Source organism: Lachnellula hyalina (assembly GCF_007821495.1).
Source record: "Lachnellula hyalina strain CBS 185.66 chromosome Unknown contig00132, whole genome shotgun sequence".
Classification (NCBI taxonomy): Eukaryota; Fungi; Ascomycota; class Leotiomycetes; order Helotiales; family Lachnaceae; genus Lachnellula; species Lachnellula hyalina.
In genome coordinates, this window is record NW_022157246.1 from 1 (window position 1) to 16,851 (window position 16,851).

The 16,851-nt window shown below is 47.1% G+C and overlaps 4 protein-coding genes across 4 annotated transcripts; 1 reads left to right on the forward strand and 3 right to left on the reverse strand.

The window, feature by feature from the left end:
- Window positions 1-190: 190 nt before the first annotated feature.
- ssr4 (SWI/SNF and RSC complexes subunit ssr4) lies at window positions 191-2,466 on the forward strand (the record flags this gene model as incomplete). Its single annotated transcript, XM_031151678.1, has 3 exons — window positions 191-226; window positions 295-593; window positions 636-2,466. The coding sequence occupies 3 exons, from the start codon at window positions 191-193 to the stop codon at window positions 2,464-2,466; spliced, it is 2,166 nt and encodes a 721-aa protein (XP_031003177.1).
- A 510-nt stretch (window positions 2,467-2,976) lies between these two features.
- On the reverse strand, window positions 2,977-4,568 carry LHYA1_G006745 (uncharacterized protein; the record flags this gene model as incomplete). Its single annotated transcript, XM_031151679.1, has 2 exons — window positions 2,977-4,147; window positions 4,219-4,568. Coding segments are annotated over 2 exons (1,521 nt in total), but the record flags the coding sequence as incomplete, so codon positions are not given.
- A 5,664-nt stretch (window positions 4,569-10,232) lies between these two features.
- Window positions 10,233-11,676, reverse strand: pelA (putative pectin lyase A; the record flags this gene model as incomplete). The annotated part of the gene is made up of 5 exons (XM_031151680.1): window positions 10,233-10,547; window positions 10,696-11,038; window positions 11,089-11,265; window positions 11,318-11,425; window positions 11,474-11,676. The coding sequence occupies 5 exons, from the start codon at window positions 11,674-11,676 to the stop codon at window positions 10,233-10,235; spliced, it is 1,146 nt and encodes a 381-aa protein (XP_031003179.1).
- Window positions 11,677-12,841: 1,165 nt separating this feature from the next.
- mcm4 (DNA replication licensing factor) lies at window positions 12,842-16,059 on the reverse strand (the record flags this gene model as incomplete). Its single annotated transcript, XM_031151681.1, has 4 exons — window positions 12,842-13,426; window positions 13,477-14,744; window positions 14,793-15,695; window positions 15,744-16,059. The coding sequence occupies 4 exons, from the start codon at window positions 16,057-16,059 to the stop codon at window positions 12,842-12,844; spliced, it is 3,072 nt and encodes a 1,023-aa protein (XP_031003178.1).
- Between the last annotated feature and the right edge of the window lie 792 nt (window positions 16,060-16,851).

Sequence of the window (16,851 nt, forward strand, 5' to 3'; positions counted from 1 at the left end):
GTGAGGTGAGGTGAGGTGAGGTGAGGTGAGGTGAGGTGAGGTGAGGTGAGGTGAGGTGAGGTGAGGTGAGGTGAGGTAGTGAGGCAGGGTTATGATGACTAAGCATAATTATCGTCGCGCCGTCGCGACTTCTATCATATCTGTTTTTCACACCATCACCAGCGCCGAGTAGCTCAGCGCATCTACCAAAATGCAAGACCCAAGCCAAGGGATCCATCGTGATCTCGTAAGTCACCCACGATACTGTGCTTCTCGTACACTCGCTGTTCCTAGATACTAATAGCAATTGGACAGCAACCCCACGTCCATCTCCTGTCAACATACCGTTTCCCCCAACTCCTTAACCTCCATCCCGACAAAGTCGCAGAATATCTACTCGGAGCTCCCAAAATCACACGCGACCAAGCCCCCTTCTACTGGACATATCTTGACCGACCTATTGATGGCACAATTCTACTTGTTTGGCAGTCCCCCTCGATGGGGACTGATTATCCCAGCGATGGCTATGTTTGGGCACCCCCGGAATCTCGATATCAAGTAGATGTAGCAGGCGGATATGTCAGTTCCCCGCAGGACACTATACCTTGGATGCCGTAGCTGATTGGATTTTAGTCTATTGAAATGTTCCATCACAGGACCGGGTATGCGCCTGGTGAACCTCTTGCGGTTCATGCCCGTCGGCGATACCGTCTTCACCCCTCTAGGGATCCAAATTCAACCGGTCCTACACCTGATATGTCGCTTTGGATTATCCACTACCTCCAAGCCGAACCCAACGACCGACTTCCGTCCAGCATGATTCCTATTAATCCGCATCTCCAAACGACCATGAACACTCGCGCCTATCTCCACTCTCAAGGGCAGATTCTTAAGAAGGACTTCATGCTGAACGACCGTCCCAATTGGCCTCAAATTGCCTTTCCAAGAAACCATCATCCAGCAATGTACGGTGGAAACATGCCTGCGGCTCGAGTCCCGCAGACGATGGCATATCCTCCTCAGCACGCGACTGCAGGACCCCCCACCAAACGTCCTCGAACTCAAGCACACGCGACCCAAGCAGCTGCTAGTAGCGCTGTTTCCGTGATCGATGCAGACGATGAGGAAGATACTGCCAGAGGTGATTTCTTCGATCATACTTCGCCGCGCGAAATTAGCATGAGCAGATACAAACAGAACCACGAGTGGATGGAAGAACTTTTGTCTTCCCCTTATGCGATGAACCAGATCGTCCCCGCAGATCTTGGTCTTGGCCTACGTGGGCAGCTTGCAAGCATTACGGATGGAATCTTCGATGCGCCTCTTGACCCTGACAAGGATAAGGCTCAATATAGCTACGTTGGACAGTTGGACAAGGATAAGGCGGAAGATTTTCGCAAGAGAGCTGGTGAGAGGATTGAACAAACCAACAGGGACATTGAGAAGATGAAGGCAAAACACGCGAAGAGATTGGCCAAATTCCGAAAAGGAATCCAGATCAGTGACGCGGAGAAAGAACTTCGGAGTGCAGTAGATAACCCGTCTGACGTTGGACCCGAATATTGGCGTCTTGAGGGCCGGGTTGATTCAGAAGACGAAGACGAAGATAAGCCCGTCCTCAAGGCCCCTTCGAAGGTCGCTGATATCATTGCTCAAGTGGAAGCTTCTGTTGGTCGTCATGCAGCAGCAGTGCAAGAACTTGTCCGTATCCAAGATGGTGGATATGAAGAGCCTGCTGCCATTGTTGCCAGCCCAGAACCTCCTGCGGCTCCGACTCAAACCACTCCACCTGGTTCAAACAATGGCTCTACTACTAGCGGCGTTTTGGTTGGCGATGCAGACATGGACATGGGTTCCACAGCTTCTGGTCTTCTGGACAACTTATATGCTGGCCTCGGATCTGCAACTCCAGGTAGCAGCTTCCCTACGCCCCAAGCTCATTTACAAGCCCAGTCCGAGGCTGGTACCCCAAGCAACATTCCTGCGCCTTCTCCCCAGGCAGCGACGTCAGAGGGACAACAGGCACAGCCTGATGTCGCTATGGCCAACGCATCTAACCCGGGTGCGCAGACTCAGCAGCCAAATAAGGCTGAAAAGGACGACTGGGTAGTTGTTCCTCCAGGTGGTGTGTCTCCTACCAGGGACTCGCAGCCACCTACTATATCTCAACCTGAGATTGCTGCTCCAGCCACTTCCACGCTTTCTGCTCCTGCAGACGCTAATCTATCGCCTTTACCCACGACCTCGACAAATCAAACCCCACTCCCTGATTTCCCTAGATCTCCAAACGACTTTGCTGATCTTGGAGATCTGGACACGGCAGGTGATGCTCTGGCTAGCTACGGTGAGGATCTCGATGGTAATGGTGGCGAACTAGGAGACTTGGACATGGATATGGATGTTGGGATGGATGATTCTGCATTCGGTGAAGCATTCCATGGTGTTGAACCAAGGGGAGATGATCATGGCGAGGGTGATGGATTGTAATCTTTAGTTGAAAATTGTGGCGTTCTGATTGGGGTAGATTATGATGGAGATATCAGGCTTGTACTATAATTTGGCAGGCTTTTTTGGTTTCATTCACGAATCAACATTTCTATCATCTGTTTGTTGCGCGCCCGAATTGACATACTCTATCAAGCGCAAATTAAACCCCCAATCTCTCTGGCAAGTGCCGCCTTCTCATCCGTCACGGAGACTCCTTTTACACAAGACGTTCGCTACACATAGCTCCCGTTTGATTGGCTAGATTTCACTTTATGTTGTACAGCACCAGGACGTCCGTATCTACACCGACATCAACACCATTTTCAACATCCCCGAATCCATCAGACAGGCTATTATAACGATTAAGCAGCTATCAAACTCCGAATACTCAGGGGTCATCACCTTGGAGATCCCTCGAAGTCGAGAAACTGAGCACATATCACTCTCTCATTCCTCCAATAAATTCACTTACTTTACTTACACATATTTGTCTTGTAGTGCTACTACCCTTTACCCTAGTAGTATGGACTGCGAAACTTCTGTCTTTGGAACCCCCATAAAAACTCCTGCGCAATACGTACTTTCTCCATTCTCCTTCCATGTTGCTAATCCAGGACTACCAAATCTCCATCGCAGACTAGACGATGCATATATTTGAACTGATTCACAATCCTCCAACCCTAATTGCGAGAAGAATAGACCTTGCTTGCATACCTGCGGCTCTCCATAACCCTTGAACTTAATTTTGCGCAGAAACTCCAGAATCCCAGTGCTCAACTCTTCTTCTCCACTCTTCTTATGCGGAAAAATCCCGTCGTTCACGACGTCAGGTTGTTTTCCAGGTTGTTCCAACGCTGGAAATCCAAACATTATGCGCTGCAGGAGATTCTCCACTTCGTCATCTATTCTATCGGCGGGCTTCAAGTGCACCATCTCGTCTAACCAGAGGCCTTTCAAATCTCTGTGTCCATTTTGGGTGCCCCACGTATGCCAATTGGCCACCGGAACCAAGTTCATAGGCTCATCGGCTGCGATTTGAGAAGGGCTCGGCCGCCATCCCAATCTAGGTGATGTATCTCTAACATCGCTCGTATAGATATATGAGAAATCACCCTTAGACTCGCAGGTTGACATCAGCTTTTCGGCCAGCTCTGCTAAAGTCGTAGACGGCGGACCCCACGATACATCTTTGGAAATGGCGCCGAGAGATGCCAATAGTCTATTTTGAGCAAAGGCAGGGACGAAGGTACGCATAGCCATGTTTGAGAGAACACCAAACGCAGTCCGATCTAGATAATCGCCCAACTGGCGGTCTGCTAAGGTATCTTCCAACGTGTCGAGATTATGAAAGGTCTCCAGCACGGCGATATACCCTTGTCCCGAAGCTCTCTTCCACGTATCGAGAGAAAAGCCCACGCAGTTGAAAAACTTCTCTGACCCGATCGCGTGCCCTGCAATTGTGGGCTCGAGCGTTGTGAAGAATACTAGGTGCCCGTTGACGAGCTCTTGGTATGTCCAGACTCTGCTAATCCACGTGTCTTTTTCGATGATCTGCATTTCGTCGTACGAAAGAGCGCGTGGTGATTTCTTTTCCTTATCGGATACTGATTCGATGATGCGCCATATGGGGCGTTGAAGGACTATCAGGACTGACAGAGCGGCGCTGTAAATCCATCCCATGCTTTTACAGGATAGCCAGTCAGTATCAGGATTTGATTACAGATACACGATACACGATTTGAGGTAACTTACCTTTCCAACGTCTTACCTCGCTCCGGTGTCTCCAGTTGCGGAATACAAATCGCATCGATCCAGAATATTTCCACAAGAGGTGCAAGGGTCTCATCTTGAGATGCGGCAGCAGCTGCAGCTTTTATGGCAGCAGCTAGAGCTGGTCTAGTTTGGTCCGAAATATCTCTTTTGCAGTCGAAAAAGCTGCCTTTTTTCTCGATGCCGGGGCCCCAGACGTACGAGACGCAGTGGAATTTGAGGTTTCCTGGGCATGTGATATCGTGAGGTCCAGTCACTCTCCATAATCTGCCGTGGATTTCTTCATCCCCGACTTCTTTTTCTCCGTCGGTGACGGGAACGATGAGGTTTAGCTGCATTGGATGTTAGAGACAAGGGCTTAGGGTTTGGCGGAGGGATAATATGCAGGAAGAGATGTAGAGATGGAAATTCATCATCCTTTATTGCTACAGCCTTGCGCGTGCGGAGTACATTGCCAACTCACCTTGCATGTCCGCTGCCGCTTGTCATGTAACGATTACACCAGTGGCGGATTAAGGACGATGGTTTGATAATCATATTTGTTAAAGAGCTGAACTTAGAATTAGTAAGTATCAATTACGCGAATCACTTAATTTGGAGGTTCACTGTTGATTATACAGCCCATTTTCTTTCGATTCTATGCTCTCTAGACATTAATAAATCTATTATCTTTAATATCACGTTCTATAACTGACAGTCCTAGCATTGTTAAAGTAGCCCAGCCTGACCGCTAGAGCTCTTTCTAATAATTAGTTTCCCATTATCTTTGTTCAGTGAGATAAACCAAGCCCTAAGCGCTGATCAAAGTATAGTAGTAAAGTCTTTGCCGTAAAGTGGATTTGGGATCATACAGACTATTCTGAGAGAATTTCCGCCCAGGAAGTTGCATGTATGAGTATATGCAAATGCGAGAAGTGTACCTCTCCAGTTGATTCAAACATGTCTTTAGGATGAAATTCGACATATTAGCCCCGAGACTAGAGAGAAGGAGCGAAGTATCTGGAAGTCTAGTAGTATATTCCGTCGTCTATTAACATCCCCCGTGGGATTTCGGTTACTCTCTCGGCTGTAGTAATTGCAGGACCCTTTGGCTTACCCGAGAGAAATCTACTATTAGATTCAATAAGGAAGAATCTACCAATGACCGTTCTAAACTCATCAAATGATGGCCTAGCTCCTAGAATAGAGTTTATCCTAGCTAAGTGGTATACAGCAGTAAAGGTTATAAAACAATCGAGTAAATGGCACAAGCTTGAGAAGGGGATAGGAGAGGGCGTAGCACCCTCGAATGTCCTCGAAATAGATTGTTTACTGACCATCTGATGTTTTTCGCTAACCAGAAGGACATTTGACGTATACATTCAACTCTAATTTCGAAGATAACGAGTTAAAAGGATCAAACAGGTATATATTCCTAGAGTTGTTACAGATATGCTCACACTAAGGCTACTTATGTTGATCTTATTCTCTATAGAGGTGCTACCTTATAAGTTTACCATGGAGGATTATAGTAAAGTTTCGTCTGATTGGCCGCTCGTACGACGACCGACTATACTAACATACGGAGCGTAATACCATGCTACTATAGGATGCATACTACGCCGCAAGCAAATGTTTGATCCTTCCTGTTTTGAAACGACATACATCATCTGTACCGTATTAGGAAAGGAACTTATGCTGTGCAGCGACTAAAAGCTTGCGCTTTTAACCTTATTTTAATCGATCATTATTGGTTCTCCTTACGAAATACAAGGCTCAGCCCCCTGTAACTATATTAGCTCTACGGAGATATTGACGCGCGCGGTTGTCCTTCTGTGGATAAAGCTAGTGCGATCGCAGCGGACAAATTAGTGGCGATGCATCTGGCGTCTTGACCCTTTGTCATCGCCCTATATTAGTAAGTGATTGGATTGAAGTTATACTCTGTACAAGGTCAAACTGCTCTATAAGAATCTCGCCGACTACGAGCCATTTAATGCTTCCTGGTCCAGACTTAGTCTTCTACTAATATTGCAGGAGTCTTGTAGTAAATTTGGAAAACTTTCGGCATTTTTGGGAACGCCCACGTGCCGCAAAACAATACGGGGTAACTATACTAGGTATCCCTACATCATAAGATGTGACGTGACTTTGATATGCATAGAGCCGCATCCTTCCAATTTGCCTTTGTCTATAAACTTAATGTAAAGAAGCATCCTACGGACTTATCAAATTCAGTTATCAGTTTGCAAACCCGCCTTGAAGCCGGCGCTTAGGGATTCAGCCTCAAGGCTTCCTCTGTCTTGCTAAATTGCGCTATTATTACAAAGTACAGAATAAAGGTAGGACTTATTACCATGATGCTGTCAATTGAAAAGCTTCGAATTCATGATTATATTATAATAGTCTGGTGAAGAATTAAGGATGAATATGATATGCCGTATACCCTAGACCCGCATTATGGGGATTATCCTAAATTCAAGTTAAGCTTTCACGTTCCGTGCATAGATCAGCATCCTTGTTAGATATAACTGCTAATTTCATCGTACAATATACTGCAGTCGTATCATTCTAACAATCCTTTAACCTGCCTCCTCCAATGACAAAAGAGCTCTCGTGTCCCAAGTGACCAAGTCAGGGGTAGCAACATGGGCGGTGCTACGCCATGTATTTTGCGTATATGCATCGAGGCTGAGTGGGGCGTGCTATTCCTAGATGAGAAACTCCCGTTTCAGCACCCGTTGCCAAAAACCAACCATCCCGGAAGAGCCTCATTATCCTTTTTTGAGTGCCAGGTATTGTATGGTTCTACAGCCGCGTTTGAGACCGCTAATATATCCATTTCCTTTCGCTAGGGCTCAGGTTTGATCCTTACGAGTTGTCGCCATTGAATGGCCTCAAGGAAATTGGAAAAACACCACGTAGGATTGAGTTATGTGCCGTGAGCATGCTTTTGACAATTTGCTATCTTTTAACTTCATAGTAGGATGAATATGAGGTTACTTTTGGCTATTTTTATCCCAGTACTCTGGGTAAGAGACCAAGAGCTCAGAGTATATGAGTATCAAGTTCCTTTTGAAATAGTTTGCTCTTCACCTTGTTGTACTCCAGACTTTCTCTTATTGCTCTGTCTACTTCTCACTATCTCAGCGTTTCCAGTCTTTCATTTTCAAGAGTCATATCTCGCACACTTCTTTTCAAAATGGTGGCTATCAATAGCCTTATTCCGCACCTTGCGGCCGTTCTTCTGTTCACGGGCTCGACTGGTGCTATTCCAGCAAACGCTCTACCTCGCAGAACTCTTAATGTCCGGGCGGCAACTACCTCAGCAGGTACAGCAACCAGCGCCGCCAGCGCTTCCGGCACCACTGCAGGTCCGAAAATCGTCTTCACCGAAACCAACAATGCCGGTGCTATCAATGGCTGTACATCAACCTCTTTGGTACCTTACACAGACTCGAATAATGTTGCTTCGACCGATACTGTCTGCGTTGGTAGCAGGTTCCCTATAAGCACCAATTCGAAAATCGCCAGTTCGGAAGCCGCAATTGTCTCGTCTTTGGTGCCCGTCGCTGTTCCTGATCAGGGCTGCGCTATAGGGACCAAGCATGACGGTTCGAACCAAGGTTACTGTACTTGTGCCGGCTCGGGATCGGCATCTGCAAGCAGTGTCAGTACAATTCTGGCTTACTCCAGCGGTAACCTTACCACGGTATGCAATACCGGCGCCGGCTCTGTGCCGACCAATTATGTCGAGGTTCCTGAAATCAAGACCGAAGAAATTACTGCGCAGCATCCGATCTGGGCAAACTCACCAATCGATGCCGTGGCAGGAAACTGTACATCCGCTGATATCCTGGATGCTCGTTGTTGGGAAGCCCTAAACATGGACGACTATGTTAAGTGGTGGTGGGGTGCATTTAACAGCACCTGTGAAGGCACACAGTTTGCCGAATGCTTTTACAAAGTTATGACGCCATATAGCCCTTCAGATTGTTCCATACTCGCGGTTGATGGCCCTTGTAGACAACCGGCATGGGCTGATTTCAAGAATAATTGGAACGGTGTCAGAAACGCATATGTAGCTGTAAGTTATCCTATTCCGCCCTTTTATATATCTGCAGAACTGACATTCTCCCTTGTAGTGGAATCTATACAACATCAATGCGTTCTTTGTTAATTATTACACGGCGATTATCAGCGCAGGGAGCATATCTAATTCTATGGTTGGAAAAGTCGTTCAGGTTATCGATCCCATCGAGAAAAAGAACGTTATCTTAAACGACATTCTCACGGCACTCTCAGTTGGCCTAGCTTTCATTCCGGGACCCGAAGCAGCCATTGGCAAGGCCTTGGTCATTGGTGCTCAGCAAGCTCCTGGTGTTGCCAAGTTCTTATACCCTATAGGCACAGCGGACTCGCAACTCCTCCAGATGCAAGACGTCGCTGCCAAGCTTGGAGATGGCGTGAAAACTCTCCAGGATAGTGTCGGCAAAGCACTCCCACCTATGGTAAATGATGTTAATGCTTTCGCTGCATTCGCTTCTAGTGGTGCTTTTAGCGCGTTTCTACCTCCTCTGGATCAACTGGCAGATAGCCTACTGAACGGTATGATGGCCTATCTAATATCGCAAGCCTACCAGATGAATGGAGTCTTTATTACGCGTGCGCTCAACACTTCTGTTCATGCTCTTGCGAGCAACGGTACCTCACTTAGCTACAATTCTCCCTGTACAACAGGTTACGATTCGAATGGCGTTTGCGATACATTCTGGTACGATTCTGTAGATGATACGACGTACTCCTTGATGCCCGGTAAATCCGATACGCGATGGAAGAGTTTCAATAGCGACATGAACCTCTGGTTCAGCAACTATACTCGTCCCGAGATTCTCTTCAGAGGTGCTGCCGCATGCGCCGCAGCGAATGGCTCAACTAAGGGCTCGGACACCCCAATCAGCATCTCGTCAACTGCTTTCAACACCGACTGTCTTTCTAACATGAGAGTCTGCACGTGGTCTTTGACTCCAGGAAGTAGCTGGGACCCCCTCTTCACGGACTGTAAAGATTCGGAGGCGTTCACTGATGTAACTGGCATGCCTGGTGCGGGGCCGACTGACTCTTCAGCAACTTGCAAAGGCGCTGAGAGTGGAGGCAAAACGCCTTATCTATTGGCTTGGAGACAATATCTTGGTTGGGGGCTGCTGGAGAATCAAGCAGATGCTCATGGCATCAAAGTCTGCGCCGGTGGTAGTTAAGTACAAAGCCTGGGTTCAAAAATGTCCATGGAAGACGCATGGTTGGAGTTTAGCATTCGCAGCTGTTTTTTATACCCCGAGCTCGTCTAGAGCGAGTGGAAACCATTGTATCTATATATATTCATTCTATAACATATTTTTGAGCAGCAATAAACCAAGTTCTAAGCATATCATATATATATCGTCCGAAACAAAGTCCTATCAAACACAAAGCACTTTAGACCTATCGTCTTATTGATGAATAAATTTTCGAACTATAACCATCGTCCTCAAACAAGCCATAACATCGCCACCCGGGATTCTCATTCGCTGGATTCTCCCATTGTGTATAAAACACTAGAACGATCTAAGTTAGACTTAAATATATTTAAGTCTAAAAATTCATAGAAAATAAAGCAAGCTGAAATATAATTAGTTATGCTGAAATAAAACTGAATCGAATAGGAGTTTTTAGAGTTTAAGCCAACTTAAATAAGGGTAGATACTAAAACCAAGCTTATTTCACACGCGGGATTTTCTAGACTTGAGAGAGAAACATCAAGACTGGTATTTCAATCTTTGAGTTCTATACCTAGAACTCAAAGGACCTAACATATATACAATAAACAATATTTACAAAACAGAAAATTATTTACAAAACAGAAAGTTAACAAGGTGACCACACCCACGCCACACACCCAACAAATCCCCACCTAATCTCAATCAACACCTCTATTCTACCCCCCCCCCCCCCCCCCACAAAGCTACGAACCACCGTTCCTAAATAAGACCCACACCCGCCGCCGCCGCAATACTACTACTGGCCGTACTAGCAGTCGCAACTGTCTTGCCGCTGAAATCCGAAAAGAAATCCGTATCTGTGCCGACAAAAGTGCCCGAACTGCCAAAAGCGTTCAACTGGCAGTTGTGGCCTAGATAGGCGGCGCAGGCAGTGTTGGCGCTCGTGCTGGGGCTGGCGAACAGGCTGCCGACTTTTTCTAAGAGTGGGGTCACGACGTTTTGGAAGACGTTGCCTTCGGCGACGACGTAGGCTCCGGCGTTGACGTCGAATGCGTGGCCGGAGACAGCGTACCACTAGATGATGGAGCGTTAGTTGCTTGTTGTTTAGGGGCGTTTCGAGAGGAGAGAAAGAACGAGTTCTTGTTTTGGGAAAAGGGAGGATGAGTTGCAAAGTATGTTAGGGGAAAGGGGAGTATAATAACAAACGAGCCATTGTACTTACCTCGTTGTTGACAGCGTGAAGCAAGGTGTTGCTGCCGACTTTTGGACCACGGCCGGAGGTATGGTGGATGTAGTTTCCCTTCATCGTGACCAGGTCATTAGAGCCTGTGAGATAGATAGTCCAATAGTGATGGCCGTCACAAGTGGCACTCCAAGAAGTAACGCCATCGAACTCAGTGTTGGAGATGGTAACACGGTTGGATGCTGTAGTACCGGCGACGAACATCTGGCGTCCAATGAGGGAGATCTTGCAATGGTCGACCCAGACGAGATCGCTGCCTGCAACGGTAATGGCGTCGCCACCCCAGATGTATTGTGGGTTGAGGTCGGTGATGTGAATGTTTCTGTTATCGTTAATGGGATTGAGACAAAGTCAAAGAGGTCGGGTTCATACTGAATGATCACGTTCTCTGCGCCGTTGGCGATGCGGAGACCTTTACCCTTGATTACACCACTGGATCCGATGCCGATGATTGATTTGTTGGAGCCAAGATTGATGGGAGTTACTCCTGCCGCATCGTATGTGACTGAGATAGAAGTGGAACCAGTTCCAGCATTGCCATTCGTGCACCTATGAGCATTAGAGCAAGAACTTTTAAGAGCAATTGAAAGTAAGTACGAACCAGTCTGCATGATTAATAGCATCTTGACCTCCATCATCAGGGCATGTATTGGAAGCCGGTCGACATCCAGTCTCAGTGACAGTTCCTTCACTTCCGATGAAATTGTACCTGATTGTGTAAGACAAACAGCTACGGTGATGGTCTATCGAGACTTACTCTTTGTTGAGAACGATGACTCTAGCGGTGGAATCCGTAAGCCATGTCGTCAACTCAGCAATATCTGCCGGGTACTGGGGAGTAGCAGAGCCTCCGCCGGTTGTGCTTGCCGCGAAACCAGGGGCCGTACCAACTACACCGACGGCTGCAGCTTGTCCGATAAGAATGTAGATACCGACGAGGATACAGGTAGGGGATTTCATGATGAGAGATTGCAAAAGCGAATGGGAGATATGCAAGAGACCAGAAGTAGATAGTAGGTAGCCATAATAACAGAAGAAAACAGCGTCTACTTATAACAACTATAGGCTTCCAACCACCCCTTTTCACCTCCAAATTGATTGGAGGCATTAAAACTCAGGACCATAGGATGGATGAATGGAGAATTAATGGAGAATTTTTCTGGCTGCCAAGGTGATATAAAATGTCGGAGAGGGGCCAAAGTGGATTATCCTTTTAGTCAAGTGACAGAAGTGATACCAGTAGCGGCGGCGAGAGATGACCCACCAATACGAAACGAATTTCCACCAAGCTGAAAAACTTCGCTAGCACATAGGGGCAACTCTAGAACACCAAACTCCCGGTGGAAATGAGAACACACTGTTAGCTTCTTGGCACCAATTGGCAAATAATACAGACTGACTGTATTGCAAGCATTTGCATGCTTTGTTAGTTCAAAGCGGCTTTCGATGAAACACCCGATTTGTTTGTTTGGGGGCTTTCGGAGTCTAAGGACCTAGCGTAGTAGAGAAATTAAATAGCAGTTTGAAAATAACATCTGTATACTTGCCAGGTCCAAAAGTGGAGGAAAGCTTTATTAAAAATACGGCTGAGCATATAATAGATAACTGAGTATACGGCCAAGTCCGAGCACGAAACAGTTGACTCTTTGGAAAGCCCTTTACATGGAAACAAGTAATGTATTCTAATTTCCAACATATGCCCGTTGAATACTGCCAAGATTACCAGTCAGAAAGGTTTGCAGAAGTACTCATTCATACTTGAGACAATTATCATAGTGACAGAGTCGAGAGGATTATGTAGAAAAATACCCTAGTGCTTTGGGAGATGTTTTGAAGAACGAATCTGGCGTTGTGAGACTGCCATAATATGACTGTAGTCAGGGAAAGGGAAATTAATAGTGGCTTGTAAAAGTGAGGTGCCACTTAGCAATATATATGGGAACGGACTTGAAAATAAGGTTACGCACTAGGAAAAATATAAACAGTGATATCCATATACTCGTATTCCCTATTCCGTATCCGCATTATCATCATTATCCATACAGCAAAAAGGCCCAAGCATACGACCTCGGAGAATCTACCACAGCGGCTGGATGATACCCCGCGCCATCCATCGTTAAACATATCATGCTACGCCCGTAACCCGCCGAATCGCCTTCCTGGCTCCTTCGCCAAGCACCATAACCGCACCTTCCTGCTCCAAAGCCCTGACCACCTCGGCAAATTCAGGCGCATCTATAGATACGCTACTCTGTTCTCCCATTCTCCTGAGGACTTCGGAATATCTGGCATTTTGTCCTTGACGAGTCATTTCGTCTAGCAGCGTAAGAACAGCAGTCTTCAGGTCCCCCTTGCGTCTCCTCTCGCTTGCGCTCGTGCCCTCCGTCAGCAGACTCATATCAATTAGGCCAGTTCTGGCATCCGTAGCCGTTTGCTTGAGAGCACTCTTGATCAAGCGCACGGCTTCCTTAACATCGTCGGCCGTGACTATCTCGGAAAGTCGCATCTTGGCGTGTGCTTCAGCGAGCCGGATCATGGATTCCAGCTGTCTAGTTGTAGCAGTAATGCGGCGTTCAGCAGCGCGGACGTCTTCGCCAAGTTTACGCATCTCGACATAGGCGGCCACGAGCTCTTTAGACGCCTCGGGGCTGATGCGGGGTTGGCATTTGGTACGAGCGTAAGAGATATAAGAGGTGAGGAACTCGATAGGCTAATTATGTTAGTTATGTTCGAAGAAAAGGGGCAATCAAGTGCACTTACGAGAATCTCCAATGTTCCAGATGCACTTTGCGGCTTGTCGTCTAAGTACATACTGAGCAGATGCCTGGCCAATCGTCGATCATTTGTCTCATCGACACGATCAAGGATAAGGTAAACTAAATCAAATCTAGACACTAATGTAGGTGGAAGATCAATGTTCTGGGGAACAGGCAGGTTTGGGTTATACTTGCTTCCAATAGGATTAGCGGAAGCAAGAATACTCGTTCGAGCATTCAAGGTCGTAATGATACCAGCTTTGGCGATAGAGACCGTTTGTTGTTCCATCACTTCGTGAAGGACGGATCGAGTGGCATCCGACATCTTGTCGAACTCATCAATACAGCAGACACCACCATCAGACAGAACAAGAGCACCAGACTCGAGGACCAGTTGACGAGTTTCGGGATCACGAGTGACATAGGCGGTCAAACCAACAGCAGAAGATCCTTTGCCGCTGGTGTAGACACCTCTGGGAGCAATCTTGTGAACATATTGCAGGAGCTGAGACTTCGCCGTAGAAGGATCACCACACATCAGGATATTAATGTCTCCTCTGTACTTTGGGCTCCCTCCTTTTTCGAATGACTTGTTTGTTCCACCAAACAGTTGTAGCAAAATACCCTTCTTGACGTCGTCCATTTCAAAAATACTCGGGGCTAGCGATCGTGAAAGGAGCTCATAGATGTCAGGTCGTGTTGCAGTAGCCTTGATCTTTTCCTCTTCTTCTTCACTGACTTTACGAGTCTCCTCAATGTTGCCGGTAAGCTGGTCGGACAGTTCCTGTTCAACCGTCGAAACATCAATTCCCATACGTTTCTTATCGACCTTTTGGATGTGTAAGACATCGATGTAGGTCTTGTAGATGCTTTTCAGGGTGCGTTGGCGAGGGTTGACACGAACGGGACTGGCTTTGAAAATACCAGTAATCTCCACTCGATCACCAGCCTTGCAAAGGTCTACCAATTCATCATATGCGCACATTGAGACAGAATGGGGAGTTTGACCTGCAGGGACCGAGTCTGGTGTTTCTTGAAGTTTGATGACCTGCTTATCCATAAATCCAGAGCGGTTGTGGACAATCTGCATAGAGTTTAAAGAGTCGCAGATAGGGCGAGGGCATTTGGTGGGCTCGGCGATCTTGCCACGGTCGATGTCGACCTTGACTGTATGATTACAGACGGAACATCGGAAGAAAGCATCTCTCATATCGGGGATGATGGGGGTAGTTCGAATAACGAGGCCTTTAATAGCCACAATCTTGTCGACATCTATATATTGTTAGTAGACTTCAAAGATGAAAGGATAGAAATTCCTACCAGACGGATTTAGTTCTCTCATGTTGATAGTATCATCAAGGCCAAAAGGCCGAACCCTGTACTGTCTCTTTTGGACCTCTTGGCACCAATCAACCTCATTCGAATCTTGGGGGCGTGGTGTTGATGGCTCCTGCTCACTTCGTTCAGAACTTGGAACAGGAGGTTCGGAGCTCAAGACTCGACTGCGCTGGGAGGCTTGTCCAGCCGAGCTTTGAGATTGTCTCTGCTCGGTCATCTTGGCTTCAGCAATCTCGTACATGACATCTTTGATGCCCTGATCCATGAGTGTGACAATATCTTGAGGGTAATCCTGTGCTTGCTGCCAGAGCTTCTTGGTTGGTGGATACGCCTTCAGGTTACGGAAATCTAGATTGAGACTTGTAACACCCAGTGTTAACATATTTTGCATCATCTCCAAGTACTCTTTGCTGTTAGCGTCGTCGTCTTCGTTTGTTTCATCCTCCGACATGCCATCCGCCCACATGCGATATTTCTTGGTGAATTCCCGAAGAAAACTCTTGAAAGTTGAGAGTGTGTCGTTGATCGAGACATTGGTTCCCCATATACAGAGAGTGGAGTTTCCACCCATAGCCTGAGCATCGGAAGTAGTCGGATCCATGTTAGAGAAGGTGGGCGCTTCGGAGGCTTCAGCAGGCATATCGCGAATAACTCTGCCATTTTCATCCATGAAGATGCGACGTCTAGCGCGAGGAGTGTTGACGTTGTCTGAATTAATATCTCCGCGTCGCGAGTTGTTTACAGCAGATCCAGGACCGAGAGATCGGGAAGAGCGAACGAAGAGACCGGAGCTCTCGCTACGAAGGTCGGGTTGGAGAGATTGTTGCCGGCTTGTGAAGCCATTTCCTGGGCTGGAACTCGGTTCATATCTGATGGGAGAAGATTCTGGATATGTCAGTATGCATTTTCAGTCTCAACTTCTGGGATTCTTACCGCCAATGAGGCCGCTGGCTCGTGGAGTTCGATCACCATCTTGCTGCGTCGACTGCGTATTCGTCATCTGCCTCAGAGGAGAACTGACATCTCTCTCTGCGTTCGAACGCGCGACAGCAGCAGGGGAGGATCGATAGTTCATGGGCGATGAAGAGGGCGCACCACGGCGAGGGCTATCTTGCGATCCAGCCGCTTCACTGTGCAGCTGGGCAGCTGCTGGATCTGGAGGGCTGCTGGGTATCGCATTGCGTTGAGATGCTCTACGCGTAGTGGCAGATTGGGAGGATCTCTGTCGCCGATGCGAAGGGGACGACATTTTGGGGTTGCAGGCAAAGGTGTTGTGATGTTGAAAAACAATGTCCAACGCGAAGTGGGAGATTTCGAGTAAGTGGATGCGGTCAAAAAACGCGACGCGTTCAAGAGCGCGTAAAGAGGTCGCATTAGCGGCCTCTAGCGTGTTTTCGTCGAAAAGGGGCTCGGATCCTGATATCGTGATCTTGACCATAGAGAACTTCGGGTTCATCATCATCTACAGTTGTGAGACAATTTTCTGGCTTCAAATTAAGCGCAAACAGCTCTGATCCACAGACAGACAAGTCAATCCTATCCGTATCTCCTAAACCTTCATCCAACTTCATACTTCCATTTTCAATCTTCCACCCCTCTAATACATTATTCTTCCAATCTCCCACGTCTATCCCAAACTCAACGCCACTTCGAAGAAGTCTTACTAACATCTTCTTTGCTATAACCAAACCTGTCAAACAATATCACGATCTCAATTTCAACGTATATCACGTGATAACCACTCCTGTCATTCTCTGGGTCCTGGTTGCGGAATGGTGGAAGATTTGCTTGCCTGGATATCCCAAGCTAAGAATTCTTATATATCACCATCCGTAGTTGAAAGTGTCACTGATGGTGAGATATTCACGAGACAAGCAGGCAAGATCGTTAGGTACAGACTTCATGATCTCCTCTTATCATAACTCGTAACTCGTAAAGTTCCACAACTCATAGGGTATTATAAAACCAGAAAATACGCACTCAGACGCCCAGAACATACCCGCACTCATTCCAGCAAACATGCGCCTTCAATATCATCCAT